The sequence below is a fragment of the Polyodon spathula genome, unplaced genomic scaffold (assembly GCF_017654505.1).
Source record: "Polyodon spathula isolate WHYD16114869_AA unplaced genomic scaffold, ASM1765450v1 scaffolds_733, whole genome shotgun sequence".
Classification (NCBI taxonomy): domain Eukaryota; kingdom Metazoa; phylum Chordata; class Actinopteri; order Acipenseriformes; family Polyodontidae; genus Polyodon; species Polyodon spathula.
This window is the reverse complement of record NW_024472222.1, coordinates 1-12,498: the sequence shown is the minus strand read 5'-3', so window position 1 is coordinate 12,498 and position 12,498 is coordinate 1. Positions and strand designations below refer to the sequence as shown.

General features: G+C 43.3%; 1 protein-coding gene across 1 annotated transcript; it reads right to left on the bottom strand.

The window, feature by feature from the left end:
- Positions 1-2,504: 2,504 nt before the first annotated feature.
- LOC121308548 (sarcoplasmic/endoplasmic reticulum calcium ATPase 3-like) lies at positions 2,505-11,036 on the bottom strand (the record flags this gene model as incomplete). The annotated part of the gene is made up of 11 exons (XM_041241007.1): positions 2,505-2,626; positions 4,103-4,220; positions 4,984-5,101; positions 5,265-5,398; positions 5,949-6,034; positions 6,117-6,319; positions 6,613-6,833; positions 8,036-8,371; positions 9,206-9,424; positions 9,903-10,019; positions 10,878-11,036. Coding segments are annotated over 11 exons (1,755 nt in total), but the record flags the coding sequence as incomplete, so codon positions are not given.
- Positions 11,037-12,498: the final 1,462 nt, after the last annotated feature.

Below are 12,498 nucleotides of genomic sequence, written 5' to 3'. Positions count from 1 at the left end.
ACGTTAACACATTGAATTGATGTGCAACAATGATGGCGTACGGTAGACTTTTGCAATATAATTTCTTTGATTACATGATGTTAAATAAAAGATCTGAATAATGTTCATATATATATATATATATATATATATATATATATATATATATATATATATATATATATATATAATGTATGTATCAATCCATAAATGTTAGGTGATGCAAAACTTTTGGCCATAGCTGTACATTAGGGTACCAGTGGAACACATTGTGCATCCGCTAAACGATCAAAACCTGAACCTCCAACAAGCCCTTAACTGAACACACAGATTCCCTGCACCTCTGAGAAGTTGGACTGAATGATGCTGCAATTATATATTCACACAGTAGTTACCAAATAATGATTTAATTACTATGTAACGAGTACCGATAGAAAAATAATAGGCAAGGGGAATTATTTGTAATATTTACATATGAAATAAAATACGAATTCCTGTTGAGTCTCAAAAAATAAATGAAACTAAATTTGTCCAGTATGCAAGATACTTCCTTCAAGACAAAGGACTGCCTACCGGACGTGCTAGTTTTATTCACATTTTTTAAGCTTGAGTGTTTAAGTTATGGATAAACTGCCTTATTCATGTAATCTGACACTTGTTGTAAAAGCTTCTCTCTTTGCACACTGTTAAACAAGTAAAGGATATGACATCTGCAGTGTCCTCTAATTGTTTGACTAAGGGAGGTGTTTCCAAGTAGCTTCTGTTTCACCCTCTTGCACGATACCAAGCTTTCAAAATACCCCCCTAAGGTACAAGCCATCATGCCACCAAAGTACACGTTTTGTTGTTTTTTCCCCCCGCTCAGTTTAACACCTTGAACAAACAGAGTCATTTGAAACCAGCAGCTGGAAACATCTATTCTTTGATTACGAACGCATTTAACAGCAAAGCCTTAACAAAAACAGAAAGGGCACTGGAACAGCTCAGGGGTGGATACACAGTAACCTTGCTGTAGAATAACCCCAATTTACAAAACAAACCCCAACAGGAGGAGGGAAGGGTGTGCGTTATGCCAATGCCTATCAATGTAAACTCCCTGCTCCTCGAGCCGTGGCATTAGCGAGAGTTGACGCTGTGTCTGATGTTTGATGACGTGTGATGCCTTTAAAGTTCCTACCACCACCTAGTGCCCCACTGCTAATCGTAAGCCCAACGTGAATCCCTGGTGTGCACTGTGCAATGGAAGGAGTGCTACTTTACATGAGAGCGAGGCTGAGTATGTTTTTCAAGCGCGTAAGACCAACGTTGAATAACAGAGCTTATAGATAAATTGTGATATGATCACATCATTACCCTGAGCGTGTGTACTGGCTATTGTCAGGAACTATATTTCCAGCAATAAAGGTGCTGTATGAGACTTCTGGGATTAGCAGTTCTAAAGCCTGACCTCAACCACCCTGGTGCTCAAAGCCAACACAGGCACAGCATCTTCCAGAGTGGGTCTCAGGGTCTGCAGGGGCTGACAGGCAAGGCAACACACTACTGCGTCAGTCCCCTAGGCACTTTATGAAATGAGCAAAATGTAGAAATAAAATCCACCAAAAAGCTTTGAAAGGCAAGGAGTTTACTAGAATACAGTATTGTTTTTTTGTTTAGTTTTTCTTTTTTTTTTTTAATACAGACCACTATGTGAGTTTCTTTAGCTACCCTTAAGATACCCAAGTGCAATGTAGTTCCCAATGTGCAAGTCATGGAAAATCCAGGAGGATGCAATGATGCCTCCTAACTAGAAGCCAAAAGAGCAAAAAAAATAGGCATTGATTTAAGAGGAACACATGGTCTTATGCCACATTAAATCTACTTGGAAAAGACTGTTGTTTGACGCACTTGGTTCGAAACCAAGTTTCTTATTTAGTTCATTGTGGAATAAGGCCACTCATATAGCAAAGCAACTAGTTTGAGCTGGGAAATGGTGTTGGCTGGTGTGCTGGACACAATAAGCAGCATCACTGGATTTAGTGATATATGGTGACCATTCAAGCAAATGGCCATTGGGTGTTATACAGGCTGAAACCAAGCAGACTGAGGGGCTGTTTAAGTTGCAATACAGTAAACAACCCCTCTCCCTCTTCCAAAATAAACATTGTAGTTTTTGAACCACCATTAACCTGGGGTTTAGCTCCGCGAAATACGCCCATCCTGGGGCAGTGGTTGTGATTCCACTGGGGTCTCTGGGCTGTTTCCAACAACTGCATTTTAACAGATGGGACAGTAAGAACTTAAGGTCACCATAGAGATGAAGATCCATGTGCTGTCACATCCAAAAATGCCTAGTGCTGCACACTCCCCCCCCCCAAACCCCCCCCCCCCCCCCCCCCCCCCCCCCCCCCCCCCTCCCCCCCCCCCCCCCCCCCCCCCCCCCCCTTTGCCTACATCCAGTTTTTGCATTATATATGTAGTCAGAAAAACGCACACTAGGGAGTCATCAGTATATTGAACAGTTGGTACGTCAGTCAGGGATACACTTGTCCGACACATGCAAGTCCTGCTGGTTGCTAGTGGCGGTTGAACATGCAAGACTTCAGTTTAAATAGGGGTTGTGTTCAGGGTTTCAGTCTCCTCTTGATGTACTTCTTGTCCTCGTCCCCTGCAGGAAACACAAAGCAGAGACAAATAGTGAGCGGCACAGGCTTATAGTACATACCGTCTTTCTTCGAATATAAGACCCACTTTTTAAACCTTTTTTCTTCTCAAAAAGTGGCTTGATGTGACTGCCTGAGTACACAAACTGGAACGTGACATGTGTGTTGGTCTTCCATTTTTGGTAAGGGCAGTAACATTCAATGTGAATAATGGTTTACCAGCGTAACTCGGAAAGCCTGAATAGAATATCAGCGGCAACGTCATCTGTGTTGACACTGCGGATTCCATTGCAGGAATTGAAAGAATTTGTGATGCTAAAAAATGGTTTGATGAAGTCAGAATTCCTGACAATGCCAACATGCTGTCTGGAGGGAGAAAGTGACACAGAAAGAGGGGAGACAGAGTAAAGGTATACCTTTTCATTGCGAGAAACAGACAAGAAGAACAGAGGGAGGTTAAGCTGTAGAAAGGAAACAAGAAACCACATTGAAAGGTAGCCATCGATCAGACATTCAGGCTCTTATTCACGATCGACAGCCTTAACACAAGCTTGCTGGACAGTTCAGCAGCACAGAAGCATGTTCTAGTAAAAGTAAATAAGAATGAATGCAACAAAAATATCTGAAAGAAAAAACTACCCTCAGGTCCAAGGATTGTCTACGAATTCTGTGAACATTTGGAATCACCAATTGCATTTTACCCCATTTTCTCTTTGAAATGCCCAATTCGTAAGCCTGGCTCACCACTGCAACCCCAGCGCTGACTCAGGAGAGACGAAGATGAACACAAGCGTCTTCCGGCCTACAGGGGTCGCTGGTGCGCGATAAGCCGAGGACACCCTGGCCAACCTAAGCCCTCCCTACTCCAGACAGCTCTCAGCCAATTGTGCACCACCTCCTGAGAACTCCTGGCTGGCAGTGGAATAGCCTGGACTCAAACCGGTGACCTCCAGGCTACAGGGATCATTCTGCACTCCACGTGGAGTGCCTTTACTGGATGCACCACTCGGGAGCCCCCAAATAGATGTCTTTAAAAGGTTCAATACTGTAGAGCAACTGAAACCAGGCACAGAGACAGCACTGGGGATATTTAATCAGACAACGTACTGCTCTGCGGTGGTGAACCTTCAGAGATGTACTGCAGTAAGGTAAACTAAACAATGAGAAGTGGGGCAGTGACAATCGAAGGAAACATTTATTTTTAACTCTTTAAAGACCAGTGTATAGTCGTTATTGGTTACTCCTTTTCTTTTCTGTCAACCATTAAAGATGGAACCATTAAAAAAAGAAGACAAAGCAGCCTGGTCTTTACATTGAAAAGGGGAGTTGCCATTTCTTACGTTAAACAGTAGCTCTGTCACTGTGATTGGCTGATGAATAGCCCAGCATTGCAATGAGAAAGCACTATCAGGAAGCAAAGCGAGTGAAAGTGTTAGTGTGAGTGTGAGAGCAAGTACAAAACTCCAGAGTGGGGCACTCACCCTCCAGAAAGTTACGGGACAAGTACTTGAGCCCCTCGTCCAATAGGATGACAGGGATCGAGATCTTCAAAACCACCATCCACTGGGGCACGCTCAGAGGCGTCACCTGGAAAATCAGCTGAAGGGTGACAACAAAAGGGAAGTTTCAGTGAGGTGTTGAGAACAGTAGGGGGCGTCCAAGAAACAGATTTCAGCTGGGTGTAAGGAACTGAGATATAGCAGTAATGCATGTGAGTGTGCAGAAAACTGCAATCGCCATTTAGGAAAAAATAAACCGAACTCAACGTATCTTGGATGTGCCTCTCTCTGCTTTTGGGATTTCCAAAAAAAACCATTAACACTATCTGATTAATTGCAGTAAAAAGTTACTTAGTGCTGCACGAGTTAATAGGATTTAGTTGGCTCCACTTTTGTGAATGCCCCACAGGCCTTTTTAACAGGAATGAGTGCTGATACCATGCGATGCCATTGGAATAAATGTGTCTGAAATTAAAATGGGTGAGATTCGGTAGGGGGCTTTGACAAGAGCATGTCCTCCAGATACAACGTATGAGATGGGGAAAGGCAAAGTAATAAAAAAAATAAAATCTAATGGCATAAAAATAAACAATAAACTAAGAGAACAATAACTGAACTGCTCAGACCTGGAGACCGAGTTTAAGACAACCTTAATGCATCAAACCCCAAGTAACCCCTGGTGTGTCATGCAGTGGCCTGATAACTCATCTCCTGAAACCAAGTTCCAAGCCACAATGTGGCTCTGTGTTCCCTCAGCTGTAGACTTTGCACTTTGCTTCCATGCTGTGATACTGTTTTTACTGTGACACTAATTCTCCTGGAATCCTACCCGTTCTCCCCCTCCGTGCAGGTACTGTACTTACAGGTAGGGGCTGCACGTGCAGGATGAGGAAGTGCAGGGACATGGACAGCACAATGGCACCCAGCAGCCACACGTTCACCCAGGGGGGCATTCTCAGCAGGGACTGGTTCTCAGACAAGCTGGACAAGAGAGCACATTAAAACAGATACAGCAAAACACACCTCTTTCATTCAGATATATTGCAGACACTCTGAGATGCCATAGTAAGTTGTGTGGGAGTTGTTAGAAATGCTTTAGCCACTATATTTAATATATAGTGAATTATCTATACTGCTGAATTACCTGTTCAGGGCATTGAACATCTCGATGGTGACCAGCACAGACAGAGCCATGGTGGTGGGGTAGCGAGACTCGAAGATCTCACAGTCGACCCCTGCGAAGAGCGGGTTGTCCTCAGTGCACTGCATGAAGTGCCTCTGTGGGGCAACAAACATGACTCAGAACCAGGGTTACCTTAGAAAGGGTTACCTCAGTATATTAACATAATTTGCAGTACAACACGATTCTCTTATTCTGGTGCCATGCATGCCTGTGAATCATGTTGCTTACCTGCGATTCATGATTTTATTATGAGTTTACTATGATTTTAATGCCTTTTTTTGCCATAAATGTAGGAATAAGAAAATAAATACTGGTGTGCACTAACTAATAGCATATCTGTTTGAAATAGCTGGGGGAAAAACATTTGCGACAATAAATAACGGCAATCGACTCGGTATACCCTATTTTATTTTATTTAAAAGGTGCTACTGTACAAAAACACGAGTGTGTGTGTATATGTGTGAGGTAAGGCACATAAGATAGTAACCTTGAAAAAGCTTGATCTCACAAGCTTCGGCTCCACTCACCCATGTGTGGGGGGTACAGTCAGCATGCATGTTTATATGTGTTTGTGAGGTAAAACCAAATAAAATTGGCTTCACGTCTCCACCTTCCGAGACTAAAACAAGGTGAACTTATATTTACCAGTTGAAAGAAAGTTAGTTCTGGGCCTTCGGCATCATACAGGTACCACCAGGTAGCTGCACCAACTGTTCCCAAACCAACATACCCTGCAACACAGAGGACAGCCAATCAGAAAGTCGTCTATCTGCACAATGCATGGTGCACGACCAGTCAGCGGTGCGCACTCACCTCCGATGGCCAGGTAGCGGAAGAAGAGCCAGCCGCTGATGAGCGGCTCCTTGGGGTTGCGAGGGGGCTTGTTCATGATGTCCAGGTCTGGGGGGTTGAAGCCCAGGGCAGTGGCAGGAAGACCGTCTGTCACTAGGTTCACCCACAGCAGCTGCACAGGAATGAGGGCCTCCGGGAGACCCAGGATAGCAGTCAGGAAGATGCTGGAGGGGAAAGGAGGATTCTTAGGGCTTATCACAGAAACGATTTCTCCAGGAATAAAATAACTGTTGTTTCTTATGTAGGAGTTGTGTCTGACTGCACATCCACTACCAGCAAGACCCTGTCCCACTTCCAAAGATGTATAATGCATCCATATACTGTACAGTATATCAAGGCTCCAGCATTTACTTCACTGAAATAAAGCCTGCTTAAACCTGAATTGAGAATGTCACCCGCTGTTTTAAGCTGAGAGTTGGACCCCTGCGCTGAGCAGTGTACAGAGAGAGGCCCTCACCACACCACCTCCCCCACGTTGGAGGAGATGAGGTATCTGATGAACTGCTTCATGTTGTTGTAGATGGCTCTGCCTTCCTCCACCGCAGCCACGATGGTGGAGAAGTTATCGTCAGACAGCACCATCTCGGAGGCAGACTTGGCCACTGCCGTGCCAGAGCCCATGGCGATGCCGATTTCTGCCTTCTTCAGGGCTGGAGCATCGTTCACACCATCACCGGTCTGCAGAGGATACACAACAGGGATTCAGCTGACTCGTTACTTTAACATGATCTGACTCAAATTACCACCATTCATGAAACTAAGTATACAGCTATGGCCAAAAGTTTTGCATCACCTAACATGGTAGGATTAAGACATAATATAAAAAAATGTAAAAAAACTTAATTCTGTATGGTGATGAAAAACTTTTGGCCACAGCTGTATAGTTTAATTTGGTTACTGAAAAATACTAAATATAAAAATGGTAAACTGTCCTGAGTAGCTGTAAGTCTTCTTCGATTTAAAGACAGTGATAAAGAACAGTCCTTTTCCAAACACTTCTAAAACCTCTGGAGGTGAAGTGGCTTGAAAAAAAAGACCACTAGGGGGCGTGTAGTGGTATACCCTGTCTCTCAAACTAGTTTTGAATAGATTTCGTTTTTGCTGACTCACAGCAGGCAGAACAGTTGTATTCCCCTAGAGGTCATTTCTAACATGACATCAAAAATTCCGCTTTTAAAAGCAGCTGGAAAGGGAAATGTGTAGTGGAACAGATAGCAAGCATGGTAAATAATGATCAAAGCAGACACAGCAATAGAGACTGGTGTATAACACACATAACTGGTTATTACACAGGTAAGATATTACACAATTCAAAAACTTCATTCCAAAGGCAAGCCAGGGCCAGCACATGAACATATCTCAGTAGTGCAAGCACGAATACAGAGACATAAATACATAACCCATTCTCTATGAATTAACAAATATAACCATTTAAGAAATCTAAACAGTTACCATAAACCAAAAATACCCCCTCTTCTATTTAATCTGTTTACACAGACTGTAAAGCTCTCATCTGTAGTGACTGTCTTATTGTGAAGAAATAGCTCCTGCTAACGTCACAGAAACCTAAATAAGCAGGATCGTTAAAGGGTTAAACCTTAGTTAAACCAGTCTTTAGAGCTGTCAGTTGATATGAAACTACAGGCTTAACAATTTCATGGGATCACAAAGTTATGCCATCGGAAACTGAGAACCCATGCAAACCCTGAGAACGGTCTCTAAACAACAAAAGGGCGGCTGACTGTTCAGAGCAACATTTTAAACTATAAGGGAGCTTGCCTAACAGCCAGTCAGGCCAAAACGATTTTGCTCAAACTGTAGCCAATACGCGCGGGTGTTCAGCAATGCGCCCCTGTGCGTCGTCTCAAAAGCCCTCTCACCATGGCTGTGATCTCATCGAAGGACTGCAGGTACTCCACTATCTTGGACTTGTGCGCGGGCTCCACGCGGGCGAAGCAGCGGGCTCTCTTGCAGGCCTCTCTCTGCATCTCGGGAGTCAGGTCATCGAACTCACGGCCCGTGTAGGCTCTGTCGGTCACGTCCTCGTCCTCTCCGAAGATCCCAATGCGCCGGCAGATTGCCACGGCGGTGCCCTTGTTGTCCCCGGTGATCATGATGACGCGGATGCCGGCCTCTCCGCACAGGCTGATAGAGCCCATCACCTCCTTGCGAGGGGGATCTAACATGCCCACGCAGCCCACGAACGTCATGTTGTTCTGAGGGAGCAGAAGAACCAAGAGGGGTCAGCAAAGACTGTGAGAAGCAGGATCTTTCTGTCAAGGTAATACCGCAGATTTGAATCACGCGATGCCTGTCCATAGCTCTTTTCTGTAGCACTGTGTTTGAAACCTTTCAATGTAACGTTATAATAATAATAATAATAATAATATATAGAGATATGGCCAAAAGTTTAGCATCACCTAGAATTTTAGGATTGTGAACATAACTACAAAATGATATTGCAAAAGTCTACAAAACCATAATAGTGTGTTAGATTTCAAAATGCTACATTTTTCAATTTCTGTCAGTTTTTCGCTAAGTATATGGAAAACTACAAAGAGGTACGTAATTCAAAATGTTAACGTAACAATACTCAGCAAGTTACAGGTTAATTGGGTGATGCAAAACCTTTGGTTATAGCTTTAGAGCAGCTACCCTGCAACACCCTCTATAGTCATCTTGGGTCTTCATTATACTGTAGGTTAATAATGATCACATGTTAAAATGCAGCTTTAATATGCATTCTATGAGAAACGAATGCATATCTGTAACCAGAGATAAGAAGATGTCCACAACTGAGATACAGAATCATATTTACTGCAGAAGCCTATGCATATGAACTTTATAATTAATTTTAAAAAGTTTTTTTCATTTATAGCCATCTTCAAACCTCAGTGGAGATATATAGCTGTTCTGCCCATAGAACCCATGATACAGCCACATTGCCTTGCCAGGTTTCAAGTGCAATAGCTCACTGCAGGAGAATGTTAGACAAGTAGCGCTGCAATGAGCACCCCTGCTCTCAGTGTGGGGGGAGCTGCTGAGCTCACCTCGTACTGGGAGAACTTGACCGAGTTCTCCAGGTCCATCTCCTCTTTCTTGGGTGGGGTGTCCCGTGTGGCCAGGGCCAGGCAGCGCAGTGTGTCCCTCCCCATGCCCCAGTCCTTGATCACCCCCATGATGTGCTCCCTCAGGGGGGGCGTCAGGGCCATCTTGCTGGTCCCCACTCGCACGTAGTTACAGCGCTCAATCACACTCTCTGGAGCGCCCTGCACACGGGGGAGAAAACACAGCACAGCTTTCAATGCATTAGCCATTGAGAGGACTGAAACATAGGGAGCGGCATGCCAGGGAACCTCCGAGCCTCTTCCCGTGTTCCTTACACTTTCTAGATGATACTGTTGCACTGCAGACTGAATGGAACATGAATTAACGTCTATCGCTGCAAAGAAGACAGCATCAGTCAAAATTATTGTCTACTTCACTTTCCTGGAAGAATCTAAGTTTAAACTCATAATTAGTTTACTAATAGCTCTAAATAACACATTATGAGTCCGCATATCTGAAAGTACAGCAAGTCATAAAAAACACCCATGGATACTTTAAGGAAATTTGGGGGAAGTTCCAAAGATACAGCCTACAACAGCTCAGCCGATATCAGACAACACCTAAACCAGCTAATTGTTTCAACATGGGCTTGCAACAGCTTTCTCAAGTCAGTTAAATCAGACCCCCACCCCATCATACCTTCACAAACATCTTGCTTCCAGAGCCGGGCTTGGTGGGACTGCAGTACGCAGACATGGACTTGCGGTCGCGGGAGAACTCTAATGTGAACTCCTTCTTCATCAGCTGCTTGATCACCTGCAGGGGGCAGCAATAAGAGAGAAAGAGAGAGAGAGAGAGAGATGTCAGACCCAGGAGCAATTCATTATACCCTCATGAAGGGGTGAGACTCCTGCCAGGCACAGGTGGAGTTTGATACAAGTCTGCTAATCCTCTTGACCAGGCTCCTGGGCCAGTTTGCAAAACTTCAGTGCCAAACGCTGCCTTTGAAAACTTAAACCCTCATGGGCCATCATGAGGCTGACTATCAGTGCTTCTTAATGACATATGCTGAGCACCTGTTCCCAAATAATTTCAGATATTTGTCTGTTTACCTTATTCTGAGTGGATCATGAGTTACATTGCTCTGAAGTTTAGTTAAAAAAGCAGAACAAAACCCCTGCTTTAAACAATATTAGCTTGCCAACTTCCCACTATCATTCTTCTGTGTCGTTTCCCAGACTTTTTTTTTTTTTTACTCAGCCCTTACACATTTTTGCAGTTTTATCATGTTTTTCCCAGGGTTATACTGTGCATTTCCCATATTTTACCCTGGTTTGAAATATTTAACAATAATATGCTCTCTGGTCTTTACAAAGCTTACTGGGCTTTCACTGTGCTTCAGTACACTTTGCTACAATTTTACTATGAAAAACATTTATTAGGGAATCCATTTAAAACATGTAATGAACAGTCTGGGCTTTCTGTGAATGTTTAGTTACTATAAAGCATTGTTTGTCTAAATAATACACTTGTATCCAAAGGTACCACTAGCGTGAACATATGATTCCAGGTTTCACAAGACCGTTTGGATAGTTTTCCTCTTTTTTAAAAAGCAAGAGTGGGCTCTTCAAGTTGCAGCCCTGTGCTGGAGATTCCCTGTCACTGCACCCTTACCGAGTTGCAGGCTCCAGCCCGCTCTACTTTGCTCAGATGTTTGATGTCAGTCTTGAACACGTTCATCTTCTCCACCAGGGTAGTGAGCGCGGTTTCTGTGGCCTCTCCAACCTTCTCGTAGATCCCCTTGGACTGGAACGTAAAGGGAGCATGAATGGACTAGAGAAACTGAACAGGCAGAGACGGCAATCTGAGTGCCCACGACACTGAAGGTTTGCGATGGTGAATTTCACATGGTTCTACTGGAAGTTTTGCAGGCAGCACCAGTGGGTTATTCTCTGCTGAAGGGATACAAAAAAGTCTGTACACTAAATAATTCTGTACAGAGCATCAGGCAAATGCTGAGGTGAGGGAAGCAAGGTAAGTTACAACACTTTTTTTTTTCTTAAACTGGTAACTTCTAAACTGTTAAGACACTTCCTCTTTTGTAAAATCAATGTCTTATTGTGTGGCACATCCACAACTAGAAGGAGAATTAAAAGTGAAATACTTCGAAACAGTTATTCAGTCTACAAACTTTAATTTCACGAGGTATATCTTTTTAAATACAGCCCATAGTTTTCAAATATACACTGGTACTGAATCCTAATTTTTAACAGTGCATTAGGCAAATTTGCAGTTTACATCTAAGCCACTAGGTGGAGCCCTTGTATCATGTTCAGGGGGATGTTTTTACACTTTGTTTTGATGTCTCCAAAAGCTTATGATCTAAAGCTGTGACATATATTTGACCTTATTTGAGTTGCTTTAAATGTTATAATAGTATTCTAATGTTTTGTTTGATAAAAAAAAAAAAGAAGAAGTACATCCTGTATCAAGGTGCACTCACTGCAGGAAATTCATACAGGAAGTGAAGCTGTGCTGTGCTTAGCAACCCACACACAGCTGTGGATCAGGTAGTGGAGCGTTTCTCCACTCACTCTCTCAATATGTATCCGCTGAAAACATTCGCTTTTCACTTAGTACTGAACACATTCTTACATCAATGGGTAAAAGAATGTGAACCAAAACTCAGTTACATTGCAGACATTGGGAAGCAGTTGACAAGTTTGTCATGTAATTGTACACAGTTTATATCGCTATTTCTAAATGCACCAATACTCAGTGTTTCAGTGGTATGGATGATGCAGTAGCTCGGTTTAATATGAATCATGTGTATCTAGGAGGAACCTGCAGCACAGATGGTGAATCTGCAGTGTGGTTTTGGCAGGTCAAAAGCCTCGATTAAGAAGATAATTGACCTGCCACAGGATAAAGGGGTTTGATTAAACTGGCGAAGGCAATGCTAAGGGTAACAAAGCAGATGCAATCTTGGAAACAAGTCTTGTGGTGAAAGATCTTCAGGAGATGACAATCATGTTGTAAATCAGTAGAGAAGGGTGTCCCAGATGACTAAGGGTGTAAACGTGTGTACAAACAAAGGTGTAGCCAGAGTAGCACACCACTAGTCATAATAAATGGAACTGGATTGACATAATAATGGGATGAGCTGGCACTAGCCTGAAGAGCATATTTACCATAGGGATTTCAACTGCAGCTTAATGAGACAGTAAGTAATGCACCAATCCACTAAGCATGAGAGTGCAAATGTGGGACTTCTGAAAGTATTTAAAAGTCCTGG